We start from the raw sequence: 26571 nt of genomic DNA, 5'->3' as shown, positions 1-26571 counted from the left end.
GGGCCGGACGTCTGCTGCAGAGGTCCAAGCCTGGTCACTCGGGTCACCAACAGACACATCCAGCTGAATCTTCTGTCCCTGATCACTCTCTTCCTGTTCTTCTCCTTCTGCTATGTTCTGCACGCGCTCCCTCCTCCACATGCTGCCTTCTCCATATGGCACGTTCTCCATGTGCCACGCGTTCGTTGCAGAGCATGCAACTAAAAATGCAGGGCAAAGAGTGAGAAATAGAATAAAGAGAGATAAGAGAGAAAAAAAAAGAGTGAATGGACGCAAGGAGAGACTAAGAGGGCTGAGGAGGCATCAGTGCTTTCGCATTCCTCCAGTGCAGACTTTCAGTGCTCTCGGAATTTTTTTCTCGGATGAACCACAGTCCACGAAATCTTTCGACGACAAGGCGTATGTCTCTGTGGTATAATAACATTTAGTGTAGCAACTGAAATGTCCAGTACTTTACATTAAAAATGTCTGATTAGTGTCTGATGGGTAGTTACTGTATTAGTATTCAGCAAATCACTTTTGTTGACACAAAATTGCCACTGCCCTGGTTGATCATGGTTTTCAGCGTCAAACTGCATAAAAATTAGCACAGACACTGATAGAAAAATTGTTGATACAAATTTTGTGCAGTGTTTTCAATAAAACTACTTTCGACAGTAAGATTTTTATTGCAAAATGGGACACTTAAATCAAGCGTTTGGTCCTTTTAATGTAAGTACGGTATGATAACATACAGTCGAACGCCTTTACAGCGAAATGACCTGTATAACGAAGGCTTTTGTAGGTCCCAACTGCATTCTTACCTTTCATATGTACTGTGAATGCCTCTACAATGAAGACCAGCACAACAAATTTGCCTATACACCAAAGAAATTTTGGCGTCACTGATGGCCGATTCCCTCCTTTATGAAGAGCATGTGTAGCGGCGCTGCGATTGCCCTCTGGAGCCGTCACTGAGTGACAGAGGGAACACCACTGCAAAGACCTGTCCGGAAATTCCAAACTACGCAACAGCCATAATAATCGCACATCAAATAAAGTGCGCAGAAGGCAGAACCGCCGAAATTTTTGATGGCACAATGGTTCGGGCTCCCTTTCACATGTTGCGCTAAATAGCAAGCTGCAGTGAACCATAGTAAACTGTATTTAGCTGCAGACATTAAAAACAACTCTAGCGACCTCTGTGAACAAGCGCAAACATGACTGAGAAGCCGGTGGCTTCAGCGGTGGATTTTGCCCTGTTCCAAGTGGAAGCCTATGAAATGACGTAATATTCGGATGGTAACGCTTGAATTAATGTTAAATAAAGCTTTCGTTGTTCTGAACATGCTTAACTTGCTGTATTGCGCACAATGTGGTTCGCGATTTTTGCAATGAAGTGGCGTGTATAACAAAGCATTTTACAGGTCCCAAGCGCTTCGCTATAAAGGCATTCGACTGTATTACACAATATGTTTTATCATCCAGGCAAGGCCAAGTAAATACCTGGAATTAGTGCTGGCTTTTTGTAGAGGATTTCTGCAATCATTCGCTATCGCTACTCTTCCCGTCGATTTCAGAAGTGATAAAACTGCTTTTTGGTCACCAATGGTAGAGACTTCAGACACGCTGTTGGTAGTACAACTGTGGGCTATATGAAGGCATATTTATATTGCTTTATTAGGTTAGTGAGACTTGAAGAAGTCTTGCTCACTGACAAAGATCTTTTTTCTCTCAGACATGCAAAGAAGTGAAAAAGAATGTTGACAATCTCTACGCGACTAGCGAGACCATGAACGGCACAGAAATTATGACATACGAGGGAAAGGTTTTCATTAGGCACAAGGTAAGAAGGCCACAAAATATTTCTTGGAAAACATTAGGCAACATCAAAATAATTGTTTCTTTGCGTATGTGTAGTCAAAATTAGTATTATGGTCTAGGAAATTTTTGATGTTGGTTAGGCTAGTAGAAAGCTGATAATTGCAAAACTAAAAATTTCACTAATTCTTTTCTGTTACCTAACCAGATGTCAGTATACTTACTAATCGTGGAACTGCTTTATAACCTTATTAAATCTGATAGTGCAATGTTTGTTGTTAAAACTTAAAGGAGTGCATAAATATGTTAAATTTTTGAGGAGCTGGAATTAAGCGCAGACACTTTCAAGCTGACAGAGTCAGTGTCAGTTTGAATAAATGACAAAATAACAAGGTTTTGCTGTTACAAAAAAAAAAAAAAAAAAAATGAACTGCCATCACAAAGTGTAGAAGCTGTTTTGAGCTTATTGTACTCTCTGCTTAACTGGGGTGGTTACCTTTACAAATATTTCAATGGAAAAAAACTAAAATCGACTCACTTTTCTTCAGATGTCCCACCTGGCTGGTCTGGGGCATGACTTCTGTGCTGCCGTGTTTGAAGTGGATCATGAAAATCCCCACGACAATTGCCCACCCCAAGGAAGACCTTTGTCACGACTGCGCCTCATCAGAGACCTTCTGCATGATGGAGGTTTGTTTCTCTTTATTCCTTTTAGCTTTATGCCTGATCTTTAGGCACCTCGAGGAAAAAGAGTAATGGTTTATGTGCATTTCATGCCATATAGCGGTACAGTACAAAATGGGTTAAAAAGAGCCATCTCTGTCTTTAACGTTTATGCTTTATGCAGAATGGCAAAAGATAAGTATTTATATAGACCCAGATTGAAGATCTTGCTGCAGCGTTCAGGGTAACATTGTGCATAAAAGAAACAAAGAAAAAATTTAGTTTTATTAGCAGCTGTGTTCTCGATACAAGATGTGGGGTATTTTCGGGGGAGAAGGAACTGTGAATGCAGCCAGAATTAAATGTTTAAAATTACCATAACCGTAAATTAAGACCACTCAATGATGGGTCTTCACTATATGAGGCAGCACCACGGCATTGCAGTAACCTTAAGTGATACACCACAGTGGGCAGCTTAAAAACCTGATCACGGAAAAACTCTGCTTGGTTAGCCATAAGATTGACTGATTGGTCGGCTTGGTTAGTCATAACATTTGCTTATTGGTCAAGATATTTGTGTCGCCTAGTCACAAGACATCACCATTCAATTCAGACTACATTAATGTACTAACGAAATAAACTAGTTACATACTTTATGACCGCGCACATGATTCGAACCCATGACAGTGCGAACAGATCAGCCTTGCTGGGGGCTGCATTCGACCACAGTGCCATTGTTGCAACTTAACACCCCATGTTGTTAACTGGTGAAGTCTCATGCTGTGCATTGGAGGCTTTAAGGTTTAGAGAGCAGAACTGCACAAGCAGTGCACATGGTTTTGGTTTCTTATTTATTTATTTATTTTTTGTGTGTGACAGACATTGGGCCTACTACTAAGTATACAGATAAGTCAACTGAATATGCTGCCTCCTCTACATCACTGTTCACTGGTGAGTGCTTTAATTGCGTCTAATTTCTTCCAACTTCATCATGATGTCACGATTTATCAGAAGTTTATCAAAACTACACATTGCATATGACAGGACTTCTATGCGAAGCTAATTTTAAGGAATTAATTGTACAGAGTTAGAATTTTGCTCTTATTACATCATTTTTTTGTTTTTGTTTTTTCTTCTACTTAGCCATCATAGTTCAACGAGGTGGTCAGCTACAATCGTGAAGATATTAAATGTCATGAAAGGGTTCACCATCAGCCATGAGCTCCATCATTGGAGCAAACGCCTAATGTCGATTTTGTACCATAAGCGGGACCACGCAACTTCTCTTGCTGCTGTAAAGAATTTCAGCATTGTAGGACATGAGTCACATTGTTGTATTTACTTTTTTATTAGTAAGTTTCTACATTAGTCACTGTGTTGATGTTTGTTTTGTTACAGTAACTGCTCGTCATTTACTCCACTGTCATGGTGGTTCATTAGTGCCTCACTGCAGGATATGTACATGACTGAGCTCGGTGCTCATTTCCATTGCAGTCCAAATATCAAGAAACTGAACACTGAAAATTGGTTAAATGATTTTTTGTTTACATCTTGTAGAAGTGCATCTTAAGCATAAGGGCAATGTGGCTACAAATACAACCAAGTTTATCGTCTGCTGTTTCTGTCTTTTAAGATGGAATAAATGAGAAATGTGCTTGGCAGGCAGGCGCTGCAAAACTGGACGCTGCACCTCCACTTTTTGCCACTACTGTTTGGACTGCACCATGATGTGAATGTTTCGCCGTTCCTTCCTTTCCCTATTTCTCGCTGCGCTTTTACTTTCTGAATGGAGCGCGCCTCCTCCTTTCCATTTTTGTAGGCAGCTTTACTTTTTTTTCCTATGCGCTGCATGCTTTTCCTCACGGCTCCGAGGACTTCTGATCGCTGCCAACCTCAGTGGTAAAGCCATTTAAAGGAACGCTCAATTTATTATTTAAAAAAAAAACAGTCGCCTCGTCATCGTCATGTAGCGGGCTTGCAGCCATGTCATTTCATGGGAAGTCGTCATTGCGGCCAGACGCACTTTACTATAACTGATTTTTGACAAAAATGTTTTTACTATAAAGGGAAAAAAATGTACAGTCATGTATAGAAGATGAATTGGAACTTCAGTTTCATTTTACTATATTAAAGTTTTCTATAGCGGCATTCTACTATAATGCTTTTTAATTTTCAGTTCTCGTGCGAATAATATCAACAAGATTACACTGTTTTTGAAAAGGAAAGAGTGGTAGAGACTATGGGAATACATAGTGCTGCATGACTTATGTATCTGTGCATGATTTCTTTATGCTAAAGTTTTCTCTTTTTCTCATACAGGAGAGCAGCCAGTCACTGCATCTGAGCCTGCGCATGACCTCACTACAGTATTCACAAGTGAGTTCTCAGATTTTTGATGGTATGGATCGCTATTACCTTTAAAACATTATAGCAGCAGTAAGCACAGAATAACATTGGTAACCTCAAACTAAGAAAGTGAACAAGATCGAATTGTGACTGTGTACAAGCATTGGCACAGTTTAGATATAAAAACATGTTTGTGAAGCAGCATGTTGCTTTTTATGTGCTATGAGTTTCTTCTTTTCTTGTTCTCGCCTAAAAGCAGCCTGTCACACTACCTAAACTTGAGTACATCATTACACACCCAGGACCAATCCTCAAGTATTGGAATTGTATTAGGAAACATGGGTCCTGCATTTACAGGTAATGTCCTATTCCACCAAATTCTCAGGCACCAAGCAGGTTTCTTGAAAATTGGGGTAAACAATTTCTATCCTGAAATGCACTTTCAGGAAGATCTAGCATCTGGCTCCGATCCAATCTAACAGCCAAACCAGCTTTGATGCGTACTTTTCTTGCTGCTTGCTCCTCTGAACTAGCTAGACAGTAGAAAAGGGTAGGGACGGTAGCCACTGCCAGGCGGCATTGCGCGAGCCTCATGATGCTTAGGGATGGAATTTGCGCAAAATACCAATCTCAGGGGTTACCACTAGACTCAGGAGTGGCAGTTTTAAGAATGATTTGCAAATTATCAGCTCACATTCGAGGACTTGTACGCGGTATGCTTGCTCAAGGCCACTTGCTTTACAAAGTTCAGCCATTTGATGGGCAATGGGCTTTTGTTTTTTTAAAGTTCTTACACAAACACTTGACAATTATTGCTCATGGGTTTACTTAGTCTGGAAATAAGTTTGAAAAGTCTATCTTACAAGCTGGAGGATAGAATAGCGGCACTGTCCAAACATTTTACTAGCGTTTTTTTTTTAATGAGCACTACCAATCCTAGTCATGTCTTGATCCTTGACTGTGAGGAAGAGAGAGAGGAGAAAAATCAGCCAATGTATTTGTGTCTAAATATGTGTCCAACTGGGGCCTAGCCCTGGAAAAAAGGAAAATGCATGTATATTTGTACTTCACTTTTTTAAGCTAAGGCTTCTTTTTTCTTCTCTCACACAGCGAAGCAGCCAGTCAATTTCTCTGAACACGATCGTGACTTTTCTGTGACGTTTTCAAGTAAGTGTTGTGCAATGGCGCATTCAACCTTCTCAGATTTCTGGTCTAACAGTTTTTTAACGTTATTATATAATCGTAGGTAAAGTAGGCATACATTTAGACATTCATAGCTACAGTAAGCCTGAAGGAGTGTTGTGACTTCATACTGAGAAAGAAAACAGGATGAAAGTGTGTCCAACTTTGTACAAGCATTGGCACAGTTAAATGGAAAGTCATTTATGTGAAGTATGAAGGGGAGCTTGAATATTAATTCTTTTGTCTATTGTTCTAGCAAGCGAGCTTTATTTTAGTGTTACTAATAGCAACATTGGAATAAAGGCAGTATGAAGCATGCATTTTTGCTTTTGTTTTTGATGCGAAGGCTTCCTTTCTTTTTTCTTCTTTTTTTCGTCTTGCGCGGAAATGCAGTGTGTCACTTTTTTAAACATGAGCCTCTCATTACAGTGGTGCTCACTGCTAAGTGCCGTGCATTTACACATCAGACCTTGACTATCAAGTTAGTTTTTTAATCGTAACACGAAGCATAGGGCCCTTCATATTAAAGCAGGGGTGCAACAGCTCCGCCAATTGTGCAGTTTTTATACAGCTGCATATTTCAGCATCAAGCTGCGCCATAAGCGTGAAATTTGTTAAATTTGCGCCGCCCTGTGCCAAAATTTGCCATACTCAGGGACAACTTTCTGTGGCCATGATATGGCCAGTCATATGTTTCAGACACTGCAGCTGTCATTGGCCTTTTAGTTTCAAAGGGGTCGTTTGTAAGGAGGCACCACTGCTACTGTGTCGCACTGCAAATAGGGCCGTTGCGGTACTTGTAATTTTCAAGCAATACTTAAACACTGTGTTTTAGGCGCTGTATGCTTTTAATGGACGTAGCCCTACTTTTTTATGTGGCTTTTAGAAATTTTTATTATTTTGCCAGATTATTCATGTACAGCAAGCTTGTTCTTGTGCTGTCTTGGCGATAAACTCACTTTTCCATTGTCAAACAGTGTAGGAGGTGCGTCAGTTATGGCTTCTGTGTTAGTACTAATATAACCTGAGGTGGTACATGTGAAATTTATTTTGGGTGTCAGCAAGTCAAGAAATGTGCAACAGCATTAAATTCTATAATGCCGCAGTGGAGCCCAAGACTGCCAAAATGAACATTTATGGATGCTGGAACATCGACATACTGTCAAGTCTGCTCTGGCCACGAAATATGTAACCTAATATCTCGAGGCAGTGCCTACCTCTTCTTAATCAAAATATTTAGTCTAAAACCACCGAGTCATCACCAGCCCATAGAAAGCACAAATCACGGGCTGAAGACACACTCGCTCATCAGTTTTCTTTGCTTACGACTTTCTTTCTTATCTGCTTTCAGCATTTGCCTTTTTGACATTTAAACTAGTTGCTGTTTCTTTTTTCTTTGCTTTTGAATCAAAATTTTATTTTTTATTTTGTTTTTGTACTGTACTCTCTTTTCGAATTGAGTGCTTCGAATTGAGCTCTTCTGGAGCTACCCTCGCACGACACATGCTGTGGATTTCACAGACAGTAAAACACTGTTTTATGATTCTTGCGAGCAAGATAAGATCCCGTGATTAAGATTGTCAAACTTCGCTAGATGCAAAAATAAAGGAAAGAGAAATCCATGTTTTCTAGCTTTTTTCATTTTTTTGTTTCGGTCCCTAAAGTTTGAAAAACAGACCTCGTTTTAATGGCCCACATTTCTTTTTTTCTTTTTTCTTTTTAGTTTGATAGCATGCCTTATCTACAAAAGTAGGTACACGCAGTGCCGGTGATAGGTGGCTCTTGCTAGATTTTCTCTGAATCACAACCATATTGTCCGATATTCATTTTGAAAGTTAAGTTTCATGTTTAGCGTCTCCAAAATTTAAATTCGTTCTGCAAAGTGCAGTATCTTTTTTTTTGCTCTGAGCTGCTCCAAATATGGATTTTACTGCTCCGAAACTAATATTTTTCTGTTCCAAAAATTGCTACAAATCCTATTTGAGCTGTTGCACCCCTAGTAAAGCCTGGTTTCATCCTACCTTCTCTATTCGATTTTAATTTATCAGAAATCGATTTAAAGCTTATTTGTACCTTGAATTGCACCTCTAGGAAAATCTAATTGCAGATTTCGGATCTGAAGGCACCGCGCAAGAACTATAACAGATTTCATATTGTTATTTTGTGGTAATGTTCCCAGTTAGCTATTTAGTTATTTATTGCTGATGGCGCTATTAAGTGAAGATAAATTCGAAAAATGTTTTTTAAAGTGAGAAGACAGAATAAAGGTACTGTCCAGGCATCTCACTAGCACCAATATATGAGTACCGTACGTTCTAACAATGTCATTCTCCTTGGCCATGAGAAGGAGTGAGAGAGAAACGGGAAAGTCAGTATGCTGCTTCTTCTTGCTGCGCTATGGAGCATAACGCATACCCTCGCCCTCACCCTGTTAAGGCTTTTCAAAGCCTGTTTAATATAGTCAGTTTGATCTTGTGGCTAAAAACAGCACTAAAACGAGACAAAGGGGAGAGGTGCAGGGACTTGATGTTAACAACCAGATTTTTATTGCACGTCAGTCAGTTATATACCTCTCGATAGTACAAAAACAGAAGGAAAAGAGAAGGTAAAAAATCACAAAAACACGACAAGATAAATATGTGGCAGAAGAATATACCTTCACGCACAGATAATCAAGTAATACACTCTGAAGGGCTAAGTTGGTTCATACTAATTGAACGAGTAAAACTGCTCGAAAAAGACGGAACGTAAGAAACATGCAGGCACAAACAAGGCGCAGACTTCCAACTAGTTTTATTCACGAAACAGCTGGCTTATATAGCCTCTCAACAAAACAAAAACACTATCGAAAAAAACGCTCGACAGTTTCAACAGCACATTATGGCAGAATCAAAGCGACTGTAGAACCCGAACGTGCCATTCCAGATACTCTATCTCTTGTCTCGATAACGATACTGGCGGCGAACTAATGCAGTCGTCACCTTTTTTGGTGATTAGGAAGGCCTCGATGACCTCCCTTTCAGTCTTGTCCCTTGCCCTACCGAGGAAGGTGGTTCTATCCAGACGGGGATCAAATCCATAGCTTTTGCAATGCAGAGGTAAATTGCTACCTGTGCCGGTGCGCATAGACCTATAGCACAGCACGTGCAGGATAAACCATCAGACCAAGTTCACCAGATGTGCCTCCGGGGTTATCTACCAGATACCTCTTATCTTGCAGCCGTTGCTTCAATGAGCGGGCCCTTGAACACAATAGGTCTATGCTGCAGATGTGACCCCTGCCTAGATAGAACCACCTTCCTTGGTAGGGCAAGGGACAAGACTGAAAGGGAGGTCATCGAAGCCTTCCTAATCACCAAAAAAGGTGACGAGTGTTTTTTGCGATAGTGCTTTTGTTTTGTTGAGAGGCTATATAAGCCAGCCGTTTCATGAATAAAACTAGTTGGAAGTCTGCGCATTGTTTGTGCCTGTGTGTTTCTTATGTCCCGTCTTTTTCGCGCAGTTTTACTGTTACAGGTAATCAATTTTGTTGTCGTGAAGTGCTATAGAAGGTATGCTGACAAACACTTTGCCCTTTTGCCAAATGATCTAAGTCGGACGATAAGACTGGATTTTGCCAAGCTGGGGAACACGTTCATGCTCTCGGCAAAGTTCTGCCAATTCACTGCTGATGATGCCTTTCAAAGATTTTTTGGGCTCTTGGAGTCGTTCATTCAAACAGCGCCCAGTTTGACCAAAGACCGATGTAGGTGCACCCACATGACGAGGGTATCTCATACACTACGTTTTTTGTGCATTTCACATGCATGTTCTTATTCTTTTTTTGGAATTTTTTTCCCTTTTTCTTACAAGGTCACTTTGAAATGTTTAACCCTATAAACTAACCAACCATATTCATTAACTCTTTTGTTACCATGCCTATTAAAGTTGATCGCCAGTTATCGACGCTTTAAATTGCTGATTTGTTGGAATCATGTCTCATGCACCTAGCGCCACCAAGTAGTTAGTCTAGGCAGTACAGTTGTAAAACCGGTCCAGATTTCCTCACTGTGGTGGCGTTGATGGACCTTTTTGAGAACTAATGGGCATGTGTTGTTGCAAAAAGGAGTGAGACGGCCGTGGTTCAAAAAAAAAAAAAAAACCTGCTACTGGTGTGGTAATGCAGCATTTACATCAAATTTTTGTGATAAAGAAATTTCCAGCAAGTCAAACGTCAAATCATAATGTTAGCTTTGTTATCTGAGGGTGTTGAGTGGTGATAATTACCTGAAAATGGCGCCAGCTATTCATTAGTGAGCATTCCTGAAGGTCCGTTGCATGCTCAACATGTATACCCGGCCTTTACAGGCAGCAGTTTTGGTTTAGTACCTCACGAAAACCAAGAACTGCTTCACCGTATGGCACGAGAAATGAGGCTGTTTCTACCTGTAGTTTTTTTTTATGTAGCTGAAAAATGGCACTGTACGAGTAGTACAGTAGTACTGTACGAGGCAACACAGTTTTCTTCGGTCATTAATCTTCAAAGTATATATTCTAGACTTTCTTTGTTAATAATGTGTCTGTAGATATCGTGCCTTTTCTATCTTATTTTCATTAACTCGCCACAAAAATTGCAATTTTCCTATTTTTTGTTTGTTCCATAATAAATTTTTTGCTTTTTAATTTATGTTTTTTGATAGAGCGTTCCGTTGTGCACATATTTATGTGCTGCAGTATTATTTGTAGTGGCAGAAAAATATCTTCAGTGACCTAAGAAAGACTGCCATTTTCTTGCGGTAACGAAAGAGTTAATGAAGATGACACTTACTTCTCTTGCCATGCAGGGTCTTCAGTGGTAAGTGCACTCACAACTGAACAGAGCCGTGGGACCCGGCAACCTCGTCAGTTGCAAAGGCGTAAGTAGATCACAGGAAGTGGTGTACGCTCGTCAACACTAAGATTTAATTAATCACTTTGAATTTACAAGGTGAAATTGGTGAATCTTTATTTTTTTATTTTTTGCTTTTCTTTTTTCAGATGCTTTGATCTGTGTTACATCGTCAGGGGACGTCCTGTTGTACCTCACTGAGCCTCTTTGCACTTATGTAGTCTACACGTCGGTGTCATACCTCCAAAAAAACCAGTCGTTCGTTCCTGCATATGGTAAGCCTCTACACTAATAGCGGCTACCTGAACCTTTTAGAAGCGATCCGATATTTAGGAGTGCACAAATATTTGAAATATTGAATAAGAAAGGAATATGTTTATTTGATTCGTATTCGAAACATTGGAATTTTTAAAAATTTACCAAATACACTGAAAATTTTATCTCACTGTGCGCTGGGATGCATGGACCATCATGCAAGTGTTCATAAGATTAAATTACTGTCACGCAGATGGTTTTTGACAGTTTCTTCAGGTTCGTTCAATAATTCTAGGTTTTGGTTAAATAGCATATTTTTTTCTGGCACTTGAAGGCCAATTTAAGGAAAGTTTATTGTATTCAGCAGCGATATAACAGCTCTATCTGGTTTCATGCAGAACCTTCTTGTACAGCAAACCGATATACGAAATTATGTGCAAACTTCATTATGGATTTTTCAGTAGGGTATACACTTCTGTGCCATCTTGTTTTATTTGCAAGCACCATGTGAATTCTTAAATAAATAAGATGAATGCTTGCTAATTTTTAATTTTCAGCTCTCTTTCACTGATTAGATGTTCGGTTTGATAATCAGAGGCATTATTTTTCATACTCATGTTCAATTTATATTCAGAAATTTCAATATTTTTATACGCTTCAAAGGAGCAAAAGCACTCCTTTGAAGTGACTTCAAGGTCAGCGTAGGCGTCGCATTGTGATAGCTAAAAATTCTCGTGCTCACCTGTGACTTTTATACATAGAGCAGATGTGAGCCATGGAAAGTGGATCAATGAATGCAGTAACATTTTCTGTTTGCCTTGCAGAGAATGGTTTTCGGAGGTTTGTGGCTCTGAAGAAGAAAGGCAGTCCTCAGCTCTTGGCTGAAGTTGATGCGTGCAGCGTGGCACCGGCAAACGATAGCACCCTTCATGAGAACCTGCCTCAGGAGTTGGTTAAGTGGATCAGTGGCAACGACCTTGATGGCATTGCAATCTTCATGAAGCCTCATGTCAATGATAGTGAAGAATGGGCTGGTGCAGTAGATGTAAGTAAATGTATCATTTTTTTCTGAATTATTGAAAATTGTTGAAAGATAGAATGGAGCTGGTCAGTGGCTGTATTATGGCTGGTTGTGGCAGTGATACTGATTAGCAGCTGTGACAGGCCAGCATCAGGGAGACTGAATGTGCGATTCACATATAGAGGATAACTATGAACGAAAAAGCTATGCTGGGATGTTGCGATAACTATAGTACTTCTAGAAGTGCAACTCTATTGAGGATAGAGTCAGTCTTGTCATATACTTCTGTACACTGTCTTAACTACCACTTGTTTAGGGTTGAGCTTGGCTGATGCTTTTCCCTAGACATGAGTAGTACTGGGCAAGAACTTGGGCAGGTAGGTTGCTGGCATTTGCCAAATCAGCAGCCACCCTCTAAGATTAACGTGAAGGGAGCAAGTAATTTGTTTTCTTTGCCAGAAGCTCACCCCTCAAAAAGATGCATAAGCATGCTCAGTGTGTCTGTATATTTGCGACATGAATGAACAAAATAGCCTTTATTGGGAATGGTTGCAGATAGGGCGGTTTATTCACTATGCATGAAGTGAACTGGAGAGGGAGCATGAAAGAAGCATTTTTTTTTTTCTCGCTGTATCCCACAATAGCTGCTATTTGTGTGTACTTTTTTTGTTTGTGCTTTCCATCCTGCTTTCAGCAACATCGCTCTACCTGCAGTACAGCTGTTTCAACTCCACGAGTGCACGAACCACCTTTCTCTATGTAGCAGGCAACGCTTGCGGCATCAATATCTTGTCATCCCTGCACCGCAAATATGCATGTTACTATGTTACGTCAATTCAAAAAGGATACAACGTCAACAAATGGGTCCACTTTGCACATACACACCTTTTTAGTTATTGGAAGCAATACATGGCTCGTGACGTGCATCCAATGCCGAAATCTGATCGCTGCGCTTGTGAAGAGATCTGATTTCAGAGATCCCACAAAGAGAGAGAGGTTTCAGAGAGAGAGATTTTAGAGATGCGGAGATTCGAGCGCAGGTGTGGCAGTACTGTGCCTTTTCTGCACACTGGCACGAAAACTTTACCTCAAAAACACAAGCCTCCCATAAGACAGTTTCCTCGCTGCTTTTCTTGAAGGTATACAGACACAGTCTTGCAGGTGGTGCACTCTCTTTGCGTAGGGACATTCTGTAATACATATTTTGATCATGACAGTGCCACATGTATACCCCATGGCTGCTTTTGTGTGGGATCACCATGGTTTGCAATCACTGCAAAAATTTGTCTTAACACAAAGGCACATGAAGCATTTCATCTCAACTGGATTTTTCTTATGCAAAGCCAACCAGAGGTCCGACTTTCATCTTACAGAGAATTCGTCTTAACTGAGTTCATTTTAACAGGAGCCTACTGCAATACGCTTAACTGGTTATACGAAAAAAGGATGCAAAGACAGCTAGACAGATGCAGCGCATGAATGAAAATATTTTATTACATTTGAGAAAATGTTTTTTACACTTGCACCCAAGAAGTTGCCTCTGAGCCTCGGCCATTTAATCCACACGTAATTTCTTCTCTCTCAACTTACAAATGGCTTCCAAGGGCCGTTAACAATTAACAGTAGTGCCCCTAAACAAAACATGCAGTTGTGCTCAGTGTGTCCGTACCTTTGTTGCATGAAACCAATCAGTAAAACAGCGTTGTCATACAGTTACAAAGTAAAGCTACACAGCTTTCACAGAAACTTAATAGTACTGAATAGTTAAAGAAAAATTCGTCCTGCTCTCCAGAGTTCGAACCTGAGACCACTGCCTATGTTCTACCAACTGAGCTAACCAGAATGGCTAGCGTTCATATGGTAGGTCGAGAGTGAACAGATCAGTAACTTGAAGCTCAGGTGGATGCTAATAAGTAATAAATTCATTAATACAGATCTACTCCACCCTGGGAAATTTCTCCTAGTACTTTGGACATTATGACTTTTTGTTTGTAACTGAGGATATGAGATTGCAACATGTCCGTAAAGGCGAATATTAAAGAACCTATTCACAATTCACAAAAGCTCTTAACAAAAGCCCTTAACATTTCAGATTTACTTTTCATGAGCCCAGTGAACGCAGTGTTGACACATTTTTTATCTGCTTAGTTGTTCTTGCATTGTTATGCTCGTTTATTTGTAACCATAGTGCTTCCTTTCTTGTGTGGAATAAAGTTTCGGTAACAAAGTTCAAGTCCTTAGCTTGCTTTAATCTAGGTCATGCTGTACGTAGATAGCCTATTCACCCCCTATAGAGGTACAAGGTAGCAGAGGCTACACTCTTGTTGGCTTGCGTTTAAGAAGGAAAAGAGAGAAATTTTTTCTTCTTTCTTTCCTTCCTTTTTTTTTTTTCAGATAATATCACGGGATTTTCACTCTCATCATACAAAACTCTTGCTTGTCGTTGGAGTGGATTTCTTTAATCCGAGCAGTTCCGCCTTAAGTGAGAGGTTTTGTGGGTGAGTGGATTCTGGTGTCATGCAATTAGGAAAAAAGACTAACAAGCTAAAGTTTGCTGTGCCTCATAAAACCACAGTATTGAGACCTTTTTTTCTTTTTTAGTTTCTTTTTGGAGGCTTACTATCGTCTGTGTTCTTTGTTGTCTTGCAGCAAGGTAGATTACTTGATCCTGATGACTCACGTCAGAGAGCCTTCAATGCCTTGCAAGTTTGGCTTTCCTTCCAGGATCCACACACAAAGTGACACTGCACAAATGGCAAGTACCAATAATTTGAACTACTCGGTTAGTTTTGTCACTTGCTGTATTATTCTTGCAGACATACATCATATTGGTGCGATATGTTGGAGTGATTAGGGTGATGCTTGTGTGGAGCACCAGTGATAAGCATATCTAGTGAGACAAGAGGAAGAAATGGCAGGTTTACTTTTCTCTTGTCAGACAAGCCTAAGCTAGCAGCGTATCGTCCACACTTCATCGGCTTTTGATGTGGTTGTAGGTTTTCTGGTAGCCAAGGTGGCCAGCAGTGGGTCATCGTGAAAGGCTTGGAGAATTTCAGGGCGCAAAGAACGGGGATTACGAGAACCCAGGCATGGCTCAGTGGGCTGTAGTTGTGCCAAAATAGTGTGCCATTCCATAACTTGAAATTGTTGAGCTGATGATGAAGATGGGCATTTGGAGGTCTAATAACTTCCTGAGACGATCAATCAGCTTTTGACAGCATATATTTATTTTATTTATATATATATTTTTCCAGAAACGACTCACAGAGTTGTCTAAAGACCTGACCGTGCCCTGTGTTACATTTAACCTTGCGGTCCGGGCCTTTCACATTGTGCACCGAGGCCACAGTTCCGAGCAGTTATGTGACGAGGAACGCTGGGTGGATTTCTCCGAGGTAATTGTTCCCTGCGGTGCACATTTTTCTAATATGGCTGTGGATGGTACTGATTGTTTCAAGTAAAAATATTTACCTAAAGCACAATGCATGGACTCTGGAAAAAGCTTATGCTTTGAATACATGCCTCGGGCAGCAAGAATCTTATGTCTATTTGAAAAAGTTGTACATTTGCTTAATTTTTTTGCTCTTTGTTATTTGCAAAATGTAGGAATATGTAAATATTCAACACTTTCTATAGTGAATCGGGTTTGCATATCAGGTTTGTCGACAATGTTGTCGACATTGTTGATGTTGCGAGCTAAAAACATCATGAGCATGCCTCTGGCAGCTGCTAGTTTGCAGGTGACATGACTGGTCAATAACTAGTCACCGACTGGCCACCTATAGCATACAGCTGCATGCAACTGTAGTATGTACGAGGTAAGAGAGGGGGATAGGGCTTTTGAAACATTTTTCTTTACTTTTAGACAAAATACAATGAAAATGTACAATCTTAATCAGCTTTTTATGCTGATTTTAGATATTGATCATTTTTCTGATTGTCAGCTAGTTTTGAAATCATTTGACATTTTCAGTCCTTTGTTTACAGAAACAATAGAGAAAAATTACTATCAGAAAACTATTAATATTGTGTGGCTAGATAATGTATATACAGTATAAAGAATACAGCGTAGTGCTACTTTGTTAAGGCAATATAGTATTAGTCATTTTACAACCTGTTGAATTTTGATGTAGGGAAAAGTGATTTATGAGACATTTAAGAGTACACAAAAAATGAGCAAGAATAAAATGAGAAATCTGTCCCCGACATTGTATAGTTCGAGCACTCAGGAGCATACTGAAATAAACATCTTTTCTTTATCTGCTCTAGATGCTAAGATATCCTTCTTGTAACCTAGCAAACTGTCAGAAATTTGTGTTTTGAGAAAACTAGAAAAAACAAACAGTGATGGAATTTATTCAGCTCATCTGCACCTTATAGAGTTCAGTTAATGGCCCAAGGAATAAGTAAATTAGCCCCGCCACGGTGGTGCAGTGGTAAGATGGCCGACTACTGTTCCCGGATTCGATACCAACTGCCGGCAGCAACTGCGACAGCGGCGAAACGAAGAGGCATCCGTAGGCTATGCGATGTCAGTGCACGTTAAAGATCCCCAGGTGGTCGAAATTACTCCGCAGTCCTCCACTGCGGCTCCTCTTTCTCTCTATCCACTTTTACTCCCACATTCCTCCCCTCCTTTACGATGTGGTTCAGGTGTCCGCATCGCCTTTCCCTTCCTGTGAAACAATTACATTACATGAGTAAATTAGTTCTGAGATGCCATTTTCAATATGTTGCTTTTTCTTCGCGATTTTCAGCCTATCAAGAGCCCTGTCCTCCCTAAAGAAAGTATTGCAAAGGACACATTCAAAAAACTGTATGTAGGGGGCTTGCAGATGAGAGCTGTTAGCAATGTCGCATCATACCCTTAGAGGCAGAGCTTAAACTTCCCCTGAATTTTAATTTAATGAGATTGTGCAGTAATATACTTGCTGTCATCAGCAGCAAAAGGTACTTCTTGTGTTTTGTGTAGTTTTACTGACTTCTTACCGCCCTCCTAGCACAAACCCCTGGTGAAGAGATACAGCACTTTGCTGTCACACGGGACCATTAGTTTTGTGCAAAAATTTGTGCAGGTAGCTAAAATTCACACTAATGTTTGACTCAATGCTATTGGAATTTGTGTTCAGTTTATGTTTGGCTGCATTATGTTTTTTATTTCACTTTTGAACTACCATTCACGCACGCCTAGTCAAACGGCACACAAAAATAGTGAAGCGGTGCTTACGGTCACATTATTCGAGAGACAAGAAGTCAAAAATGTGCACTATGTTGTCGACTACAGCAAAACTTACAGTGCTAGTGTGCACAGTCCTCCACACAGCAGCATCTTCTTTCCTTTCTTTGCCTACCTAGTTATTTCAGCGCCCCCTTTTTTAATGGGCCATGCCTCAAAATTTTCACGTTGATAGTCGCCATCTCTGCTTTCCGTACAAGCCTGCTAATGTGTTGCATGCCTCCAAAGTTACAGAGGAGTTGGCATCTCCTTGCATTGTAGTCATTTTTGAGGACCATCACAAAAAAAAAAATTACGTTCAAGTTGTGCTTTGGTTCTTAATAGAAAGTGGAATGCAGTTTGACATTTATGGAAGGTGGAAAAAAAACTCTAATCATGTTCATCCAGATATGGTTTGTTAACATTATTATACACTATGTTCAAGATTAGGGTAACATAAAGGAAATACATAGAAGCAATGTTTGCATTTTGTAGAGGGATTCTGCTAGCATCTGCTGTCGCTACCACATGATATCTGGTTTTAAATATAGTGTGATGGCTTTAACGTGTAGAAAATCTTCCAGTATTTGAATAAAGCCTATGCGCTGATAGATTTGTTTTTTTTTTTTTCACCCAGACCTGCAAAGCAGTGAGAAAGACTGGCAACGATCTCTATGAGACTAGTGAGACTGTGAATGGAACAGAAATGATGACATACGAGGGAAAGGTTTTTATACAGCACAAGGTAAGACATTGAAAGCACCTTGAAAAGCATTAACCACAATTGAAATATTTCTTTCTTTGTATGTGTGTATTCAGGTTTAGTGAATGTTCTAAAAGCTTCAAAATTGTAACACTAGTGGAAAGTTGCTGACTTCAAAACTGAAAATTTGACTGTAATTGTAAACTGGAGCTCGGCTAGACAACCGCCATCGCAAAGTGTGGCAGCTGTTTCGAGCTTTTTGTACTCTGCTTAACTGTGGTGGTTACCTTTAGAAATATTGGAATAGAAAAAAAACTCGAAGCAACTCACTTTTCTTCAGATGTCTCACCTGGCCGGCCTGGGGCACGACTTTTGTGCAGCAGTGTTTGAAGTGGATCGTGAAAATCCCCACGACAACTGCCCATCCCACGGAAGGCCTTTGTCACGACTGCGCCTCATCAGAGACATTTTGCGTGATGGAGGTTTGTTTCTGTTAATTTTTGTTTGGTTTACACCTGATCCTTACGTGCCCTGAGGTCAGAAAGTAATGTGCATTTTATAGTACAAAATGGCAAATTAAAAAGAGCCATCTCTGTCTTTAATGCATTTATACTATCTGTAGAATGGCAAAAGTGTTATGAAGAACAGGTTAAAGGCCTTGCTACAGTGCTGAAAATAGTGACGGACTTGATGACAAAGGTAATAAAATGAGCATGGTTATACATAATCTTTTTTGCAGGCCAGACTCGGGAAACAGAGTCTTCTTTACCTGATGATGAACCCGAAGTTCCGAAATCCTCTTTACCTGATCATGAACCCGAAGTTCCGAAATCCTCTTTACCTGATCGTGAACCCGAAGTTCCGAAATCCTCTTTACCTGATCATGAACGAGAGTTTCCAAAACAATCTTCTGTGCCTGATCGGGAAGCTAATGTTTCGAAATCTTCTTTACCTGATTACGAACCTGGAGTTTCAACCATTTTTATGAGTGAGTACTGTGCTTTTTGGCTGCCCGACTACAGTAGTGCGTCACCTAATGGTCACCTAAGAGGTCTTTGTCAAAAGTATACGGCCTAATAGGTTTGCTTCTGAGCACTGTAAAGTGGCTGCTCCTTGGGCCATATATTTTTGATAAAGACTGTACATCACACACAGCATACAGTAAAAGAAAATGTGAGTGTTCTGGGTCACCTGCAGCTGTTTTCTTGATGCAGGAGTTAGCATTTTATGCAAGAGAATTGGCAAGACAGCCACAGAGAGAAATCTTGAAAATCACCAGCTATGACCATAAACTAGGTCTAATAAGCGAGGGATCCTAGCTCTGCGAGTCAGCATAATAGCGCTGCAATAGCCTTGAATTAAGCATCATAGTCGGTCAGGGGGACAGTTTAAAAAAATTGGGCAATAGTACTCCCAAAGCTCACCCCAAAAAAAAAGCTGTCATGACTGCACCCTGTCAGATTTTTTGCGTGATGAAGTTTTGCTTCAACTTTTTTTGATGTGACAGCATTAGGAGCTTCATCACAGGAAAAAAAACAATGTTGTTAGTCACAAAATTCGCCGATTGATCAAGATGAAGTGCCTAGCCTTTAGATTGGTGACATTAGCAAACCAGTTCAAAACAGTGTCAATCATCAGGCAGTGAGGACTTCATATGCTCACTGGCATTACCCGATAAGCTTAGATTACTTCAAATAAATAGGGAAGAAATAAATAAATGCTGTACGAGCTCGAGCGAGATTTGAACCTGTGGCGATGTCGATAGGTCAGCTTTGATGGCTGCTGCATTAGACCAAAATACCATTGCTGCAGTCTAACATTTTGCGTGGTACTAACTGAGTAATACTAATTACACTACTGTACGCTTTCTCTTTATCAATTCATGCTGTATCCTTAGATGCACTGAGGATTAAAAGGCAAACTTGGGCAAGCAGGAGGCATGCTTTTGATGACCTCTTCTCTTTTTTTTTTTTTGTAGCAGCCACTGAGCTTACCATTGAACATGCTGGTCCTACATCACTGTCTGCTGGTAAGTGCTTAAACTGTAGCTATTTTCTGTTGCTGTCACATGCAACTTTCAAACAGGACGTGCACAGTTTATCGACAGTTTCACAATATTTGCTGAGGTTGCTTTACAAGTTGATGAAAATGACACATTGCACAAGACAACATGTCTACCCAAACTTAACTGTAAGCAACACCAGAAATATGTAAAAATTTGAATAATGCATCTTTTCCATTGTGTTATTACTTATCCAGGTAATGGTCAATTTAGTGCTGCAATGGGGATCACGCGACTTCTCTTGCCATGAGGGTGCTGGAAAGAATTTCAGTATTTTGCGCTACAGGCCGCATTATGTTTATTTTTCATGTTAGCGAGCTTCTAAAGCTGTGTCGCTGCACGTTATTTGCGCTTCTGTCACAGTGCTTTATTACTGCGATGCAATGCATTAATTGAGAGCTATGGTAATCATGGTAAATTACACTGAGAATAGCTTAAAAGCAAGCTTGCACTTTCTTGTGGACAACAGTCATATCAGGAAACAAGATTGTGGAGTTGTCGCCAAACTGCTTTCTAGCAACCAACTGCTGCAGGACCTAGCTGAAACACAGCTTCACATTTAACCATGATTGCCCTGTATCATCTAAGGCCTGATATCGTCCCCTCTCCTCGCCTTATTTTCTTACTCTTAGTCCAATGGAGCAAACAAATGATGCCAAGTTCACCATCATGCACTGAAAGTAGCATATATTTCATTTGGGCTACTTCAATATGATGGTGCAGTCCTGAGCCACCTACCACATACGAATTCTCTTTTACTAGGATTTAGCGACCAGGGGAAGGAACACCTCTAACTATTGGTATAACAGCTTAAGTGCACTATTTATAGCTGGCTATGTATGCACTGAATGATGGCAGCAGCACGTTTGTTCACCTCTTAGCAGGGAATGGAACTGCCGAAAGATGGCACCATGCATCAGGACTTTGTGTACCAACGAGCATGCTCACAGATGTGTAACCACACTTTACTCAAAATGGAAGGCATAGTAGATACAAGGTCACTGCATGCTATCTCTCAAAATATATTACAGTGGCTGAATTCAAAAGGCCGTCTTGCTGTAGGCGAATAAAAAAAAATCACGAGAGGTATGGCCCATATGTGCCTCATCACCAGCCATTCTGTTTATATATGACTACAACCCCTGACATTTTTATCTTATGTGACCTTTCAAGCTGACAGGAAGGAGATGTATGCAAAAGAGAAAGGTTGGCAGAGACTATGGGTGTATGTACAGCACAACATGTATATCTGTGTTGCATCATATTTTTATGCTAAAGCTTTCTTTTTCTTCTCGCGCAGAAGAGCAACCAGTCACCGCACATGAACCTGAACATGACGACTCTGCGGTATTTACAAGTGAGCACTTTGCTTTTACTTCACTTCACTTTACTACCTTAAAGATCCACTGTTTGGGGGTACTATTGTATAAAGGGTGCATAGGTATTATTTAACATAACCAACCTTCCAAGGTTTTTGAACTTCTAAATGCCTACTTTATCGTAATATAATAGGTATAGAAGGCTTACCTGTTAAGCATTCATAGCAGTTGTGGGCACAGAATAGCATTAGTTTCGTCATGCTAAGAAAGCAGACATGGTCAAAGTGTGACTTTGTACAAGCATTTGGACAGATTAAATGCAAAGGTTGATTTGGTTTACAATGTTTAGTGTCCCAAAGCAACTCAGGCTATGAGAGATGCCATAGTGAAGGGCTCCGGAAATTTTGGCCTTCTGGGGTTATTTAACACACACTGATATCGTGAATTTTTTCGTTGCTGTCGCACTAAAGTGCTGCCAATTATTTTGGGTAAACCTGAGTATATTATTACAAGGGCGTTCACTGCCGAGTGGCAAATTTTACATACCCAACCTTAATTATCAAGCTAGTATTGAAATTATAACAGAAAATTTAGAGCCCTTTCTTTACAAGTAAGAAGACCCCATTTCAAGCAATTCTGACATCCAATGTAGGTTTCCCAAAAGTTGAATTTCATAACTGCACAAAAACGCATATGTGCTAATAGTCAGTTATCATTCCTTGAAGAAACAGTACAAAAGAAATCCCAATTTATATGAAACTTCTAGCTAAATGACCCAATTTCTACCTTAATTTTAACTTGAAATGCAGTGGCTTATTTCCAGCCCCCATTATTTTAGACATTTTAAACATTTCATGCCAACAGAAGCTTTGACAGTGGCATTTGCAACTGTTAAGAAAACCAGCAGGCTTTAGATCTGTCCAACCTTGGACGAGCATTGGTACCTGCATTCTTGTTCATATGAATGAGAGTTCAAACATTACTGGCAGGCTTTATTGCAGTGTAGCATAGCACGGGATATACTCCAGTGCTTCATTCTTCTCGCTAAGGCTTATATTTTTTTTTTCTTTTTTAAACAGAAGAGCAAACTGTCACTGAATCTAAAGTTAGCGGAGACATACAGCAGTACTTACAAGTACCATGCTCTTACACGTTCAAACTGCACTACTGCAGTTGTATAAGAAACTTTATGTGCAGCAAGTACAGCAGTCTTGCCTTTTAGATATCCATGCATTCTTGCCTTGACATGTTTGCCTGCTAATGTAAACAAATATACTAGTTAAGCCATTTATTAATAGCTGCTAACTGATTTGGTAAATAATGTGTATAACCTTCAGTAGATAACTTGTTGCCCTTATTGCTTGCCATCAATTATCTAACCTTGATTATAAGTGGATAACGCTGAGCACTGTTCATTTGGTACTTGAATAAGGGTGGCAGTGAATAGGCTAGTTACTCTTACGTCTTTGCTTATTCTCTTCTTTGCCTTGCAAAACTAGCGAAAGAAATAGTGACATTTCGCCCCCCAAGCACAGGACGTGAACTCCGGAAGCTCCCAAGATGTAAGCTTGTATCTTTTTTTCATTGCAGCGTCTGCACCCATGGTTGAAAGTGTAATCTGAAAGTACAATTCCTTGTTTGGTGTTTCAGTTGGCTTGATGTGTGTCGCCAGTATGGTGGACACGTTGCATTACCTGGTGGAGAAAGTGTGCAACTATGTCATGTACTCCAGCATCAAGTATCAAAGTGAAGGTCACGAATTCTTTGCTGAAAATGGTAAGAATCACCATTGCATCCGTACAGAGATGCTCTCAAAAAGTAATTTTAATGCCTTTAATTGTTGCAGCCTGAATGGAGCAGCATGTAAATATATTTCGTTACTGTAAGCTTATTCAGTTGATGGTCATACAAGCTATGAGGGTTTGAGACAGGTTTTATAACATGCCACCAGAGGGCAGCAAATTTCACACAGAATCGCTATGAGAGTCCGGAAGTTGATGCACGCGCAATCACTGTTCCTGAAGCTCTGGGGTTTAGAGATACCAGTGGCCGAATGAATAAACCGACAGTGGAAACTAGCAAAAAACGACTGGAAGATTTGGTGGCTTAAAAGCAGAGAAGCGACATAATGTTAGTAATGTAGAAACAAATATTTAATAAATAGATTGATAGTTTAGTTAACCAATCTCAATCAATAATTAAGATATAGGGAGAAAAATGAGCATGATAGCTACTGCTACCACCCCGTTTCAAAGGGGACGCTCCTATATTCCATCCATCCAATCCAATCGCAAGAAGCACCAACCTTTATAAGTCGGTGTGTCAAAAAGACTTTGTATGGAGAGCTGCGCACATATTGCTAAGCTATCATCGTAAACAGCAAGTTAGAACAAGTAGGAAATATGAAATTGTGCATGAAACAGAAAATCTGCCACAGAGACGTTTGACAGGATTTAGCAAGTTTATGGCAATGCTGCGGATCGTGCAAGGCATTTTGAATGGCACGTGCATTTCAAGAGCAGCAGATGATCAGCGGAAGAAGAGAGATCAGGAAGGTCGAAACCGTTGAGCACCTAGTGCATGAAGATCACCGATGGCCATTCCACAACAGTTCTGCTATTGTTTACGTGCCGTACAGGACAATTCATGCAATCCTCATATGTGATCTGAGAATGTGCCGTTTCATTTCCAAGTTAGCCTCCCAGTTGGTGACTCAAGGAGCAGAAAGAACAGAAAAGAAAGAAACGAAGAGTGAACTCGGAGATTGTTGTTCGGACATCACTGCAGAGATTTAGTGCAGATTGCAAAAAATAAGGAAAGAAAGATGCTTGAAATGTTTTGAAAATGTTTTCTAAGACAAATTTTATGCCAACTAGTGATGCCAGTCACAATATCAAACTTTCCATCCATAATCATAGCCTATCTCTGGGTTTTTTGTTTCACTGTGCAGCTTTGACCTTTGAACCATATTGAAAGAAATGATGAAACCAAACTAACAGCTTAGTTATTTTATATGCAGTTTTGGCTGTAATCATGAAACATGCATTATATATGCTGACTGCCCTGCTTGTAGAAAACTTGCTAGCTCATCCTTTGCATAATCTAATTTCAGCACGAGCTTTCAACACCTTCAAGGCTCTGAAAACTGGCAATTCCTCATCATTGTTTCTGGCCGAGGTGAAAGCGATAGGGACCTCAGATGCCCTTGTGAAAGAAGATGGAGCAAATAACTTCATCAATGGCCTTCTCAGTTGGATACCTAAAAACAAACTGGATGGCATCACACTCTTCCAAGATACCTTTGCTGCTCCTGTGGAAATTTTTAAGAATGTAGTTAAGGTATGTAAGACTCTGTACTAAATCTTTTGTATTTCATTTTTAAGTGTCTGATGAAGACGTGTACATTAACGAAAAGATGAAATGAAAGCATATACATGGCCAAAACTAGCTCTACCATGATTCATCTTTTCCTTGTGCTTGTATTTCTTTGTATTGGAAATGTTCGGTTTGGTTTGTGGGGTTTAACGTTCCAAAGCGACTCAGGCTATGAGTGACGCCGTAGTGGAGGACTGCGGAAATTTCAACCACCTGGGGTTCTTTAACGTGCACTGACATCGCACAGCACATGGGCGCCTTGCTTTTCACCTCCATCAAAAAGTGGCCGCGGAGTACATTTTTCTTACTCTTATTTTGTACATGGGGAAAGGCTGCAAGAAAGCATAATGCTACCGAACAAAGTTGTTAGCATCAGTACATTCTGGGTCGGGCATCTTGTCCATCTGTTTAGCCGCAAATACTATTTCTGTTTTCTAATGCATGTACATGAACTCTGCTGTTCGTTTGTTATGTAGGTTAGAACGCTTTTTTGTTTGTGTGTGTGTGTTCCTTATCCTTTTCGGTGAATTTGTACATGGTCGCTTACTCAAGTTACGTTATCTGAATAATTGCAGCTACACAAAAGTCAAAATACAGTGTCCTTTTGTAGCCATCATATTGCACTTTTTCAGCACTATTACAATGTGCCATGGGGCAAACTCTGTTTTGTCACTGTGCCATTCTTTGTGCTATTTATAAGCTTAGTGGTTGCGACTTATCATTAGTAACGTGAATAAAATAACATAACTAAAATTTATATGCTTAACACATACTTTTGGTAGCAGAGCTGGAGAACACTACACCAGCTTCATCTAAACTGCATTGCAGCGCCATATTTTTGGCATCTTTAATGAGCAAGAGCGGGGCTGATAAGAGCAGGGGAGTGAAACCTGGCCCCGTTCTCCCACCTCTGTGCATGGCTGTGGCTTGGCAGTAGAGTGCAGTACACTTGAAGTCTATGTGGCTACAAATGTCTTATTGGTGCACCCATACCAAGAAAGAATTAGGTAATCTTCTCACAGCTTGTGCATGCAGCCTGAAATTAAGGTGCCTTGGTTTACAGCCACCATCAAAGCATCTGCGCAATGCAATTTTGGAGAAGAGGTTTAATTTTTTCTTTTTCAGGATGCATTACATAAGATTTGTTTAGCTCTGCATAATTCACTATTAGAATTAGGCAGTACATATCTATTCCAAGCTGTGTACAAGCACAGCAGTGGAATATTTCTTTTTATGATTGTATCCCATGGACTAAAAGGGTACATGTTTGTAGAGATGAATGCTGTGTCTGCCAGTTCTCAATGCACATAATCTGTAGATGTAAAGATTTATAGTGCACAGTAGTGAAAATGAGGCCTGTTTACACAAAGGAAATTAGACAGCCAGGTCTAGATATTTAATTGGTTCTGAGCAATGGAAAAGTGCATGTTACTGTCCCAATTTGTCAGTAGACAGTTGAACTCTACCTTATAAAACCTGCGCGTTGGCTGAAAACTGCAGCTTCCAGCCTGCATTCGGGTTGTGCTCGTTAGCATTTTTTCGGTGCAAGCAACGGCAAACAAGTGTGGGTGAGTAAGAGGAGACTAACACCGGTTGGGAACTGCAGTTTTCTGCTGCAGTTCTTTTTCTTTTTCTTTTTGTCAGGGCACTGTTCAGCTTTCTGCCAACATTGCAAAATAGTAATGTTCCTCTCCCTTCCTCCAAGCTAAGAGAAGGTCTACACTGACTGTGAACAGGATCAGTATGAGAACTATGCTATCTGA

The 26571-nt window shown here is 40.2% G+C and overlaps 1 protein-coding gene across 1 annotated transcript in view; it reads left to right on the top strand.

Moving 5' to 3' along the window:
- Window positions 1–26571, top strand: part of LOC146208307 (uncharacterized) — a 75733-nt gene that overhangs the window by 27607 nt on the left and 21555 nt on the right. The window contains exons 27-45 of the mRNA XM_084578320.1: window positions 1718–1825; window positions 2349–2490; window positions 3343–3414; window positions 4783–4839; window positions 5920–5976; window positions 10815–10886; window positions 11008–11133; window positions 11938–12158; window positions 14529–14632; window positions 14784–14889; window positions 15389–15529; window positions 17987–18094; window positions 18393–18534; window positions 18792–19040; window positions 20031–20081; window positions 21415–21471; window positions 22933–22995; window positions 23084–23209; window positions 24546–24772. Of these exons, the coding sequence (XP_084434446.1) occupies window positions 1718–1825; window positions 2349–2490; window positions 3343–3414; window positions 4783–4839; window positions 5920–5976; window positions 10815–10886; window positions 11008–11133; window positions 11938–12158; window positions 14529–14632; window positions 14784–14889; window positions 15389–15529; window positions 17987–18094; window positions 18393–18534; window positions 18792–19040; window positions 20031–20081; window positions 21415–21471; window positions 22933–22995; window positions 23084–23209; window positions 24546–24772 (2229 nt within the window). The remainder of the gene's footprint in view (window positions 1–1717; window positions 1826–2348; window positions 2491–3342; window positions 3415–4782; window positions 4840–5919; window positions 5977–10814; window positions 10887–11007; window positions 11134–11937; window positions 12159–14528; window positions 14633–14783; window positions 14890–15388; window positions 15530–17986; window positions 18095–18392; window positions 18535–18791; window positions 19041–20030; window positions 20082–21414; window positions 21472–22932; window positions 22996–23083; window positions 23210–24545; window positions 24773–26571) is intronic.

This window comes from Amblyomma maculatum, chromosome 1, assembly GCF_055883805.1.
Source record: "Amblyomma maculatum isolate TAMU_Amacu chromosome 1, ASM5588380v1, whole genome shotgun sequence".
Classification (NCBI taxonomy): domain Eukaryota; kingdom Metazoa; phylum Arthropoda; class Arachnida; order Ixodida; family Ixodidae; genus Amblyomma; species Amblyomma maculatum.
Note: the sequence above shows the minus strand (reverse complement) of the source record. Positions and strands in the feature narration are given on the sequence as shown.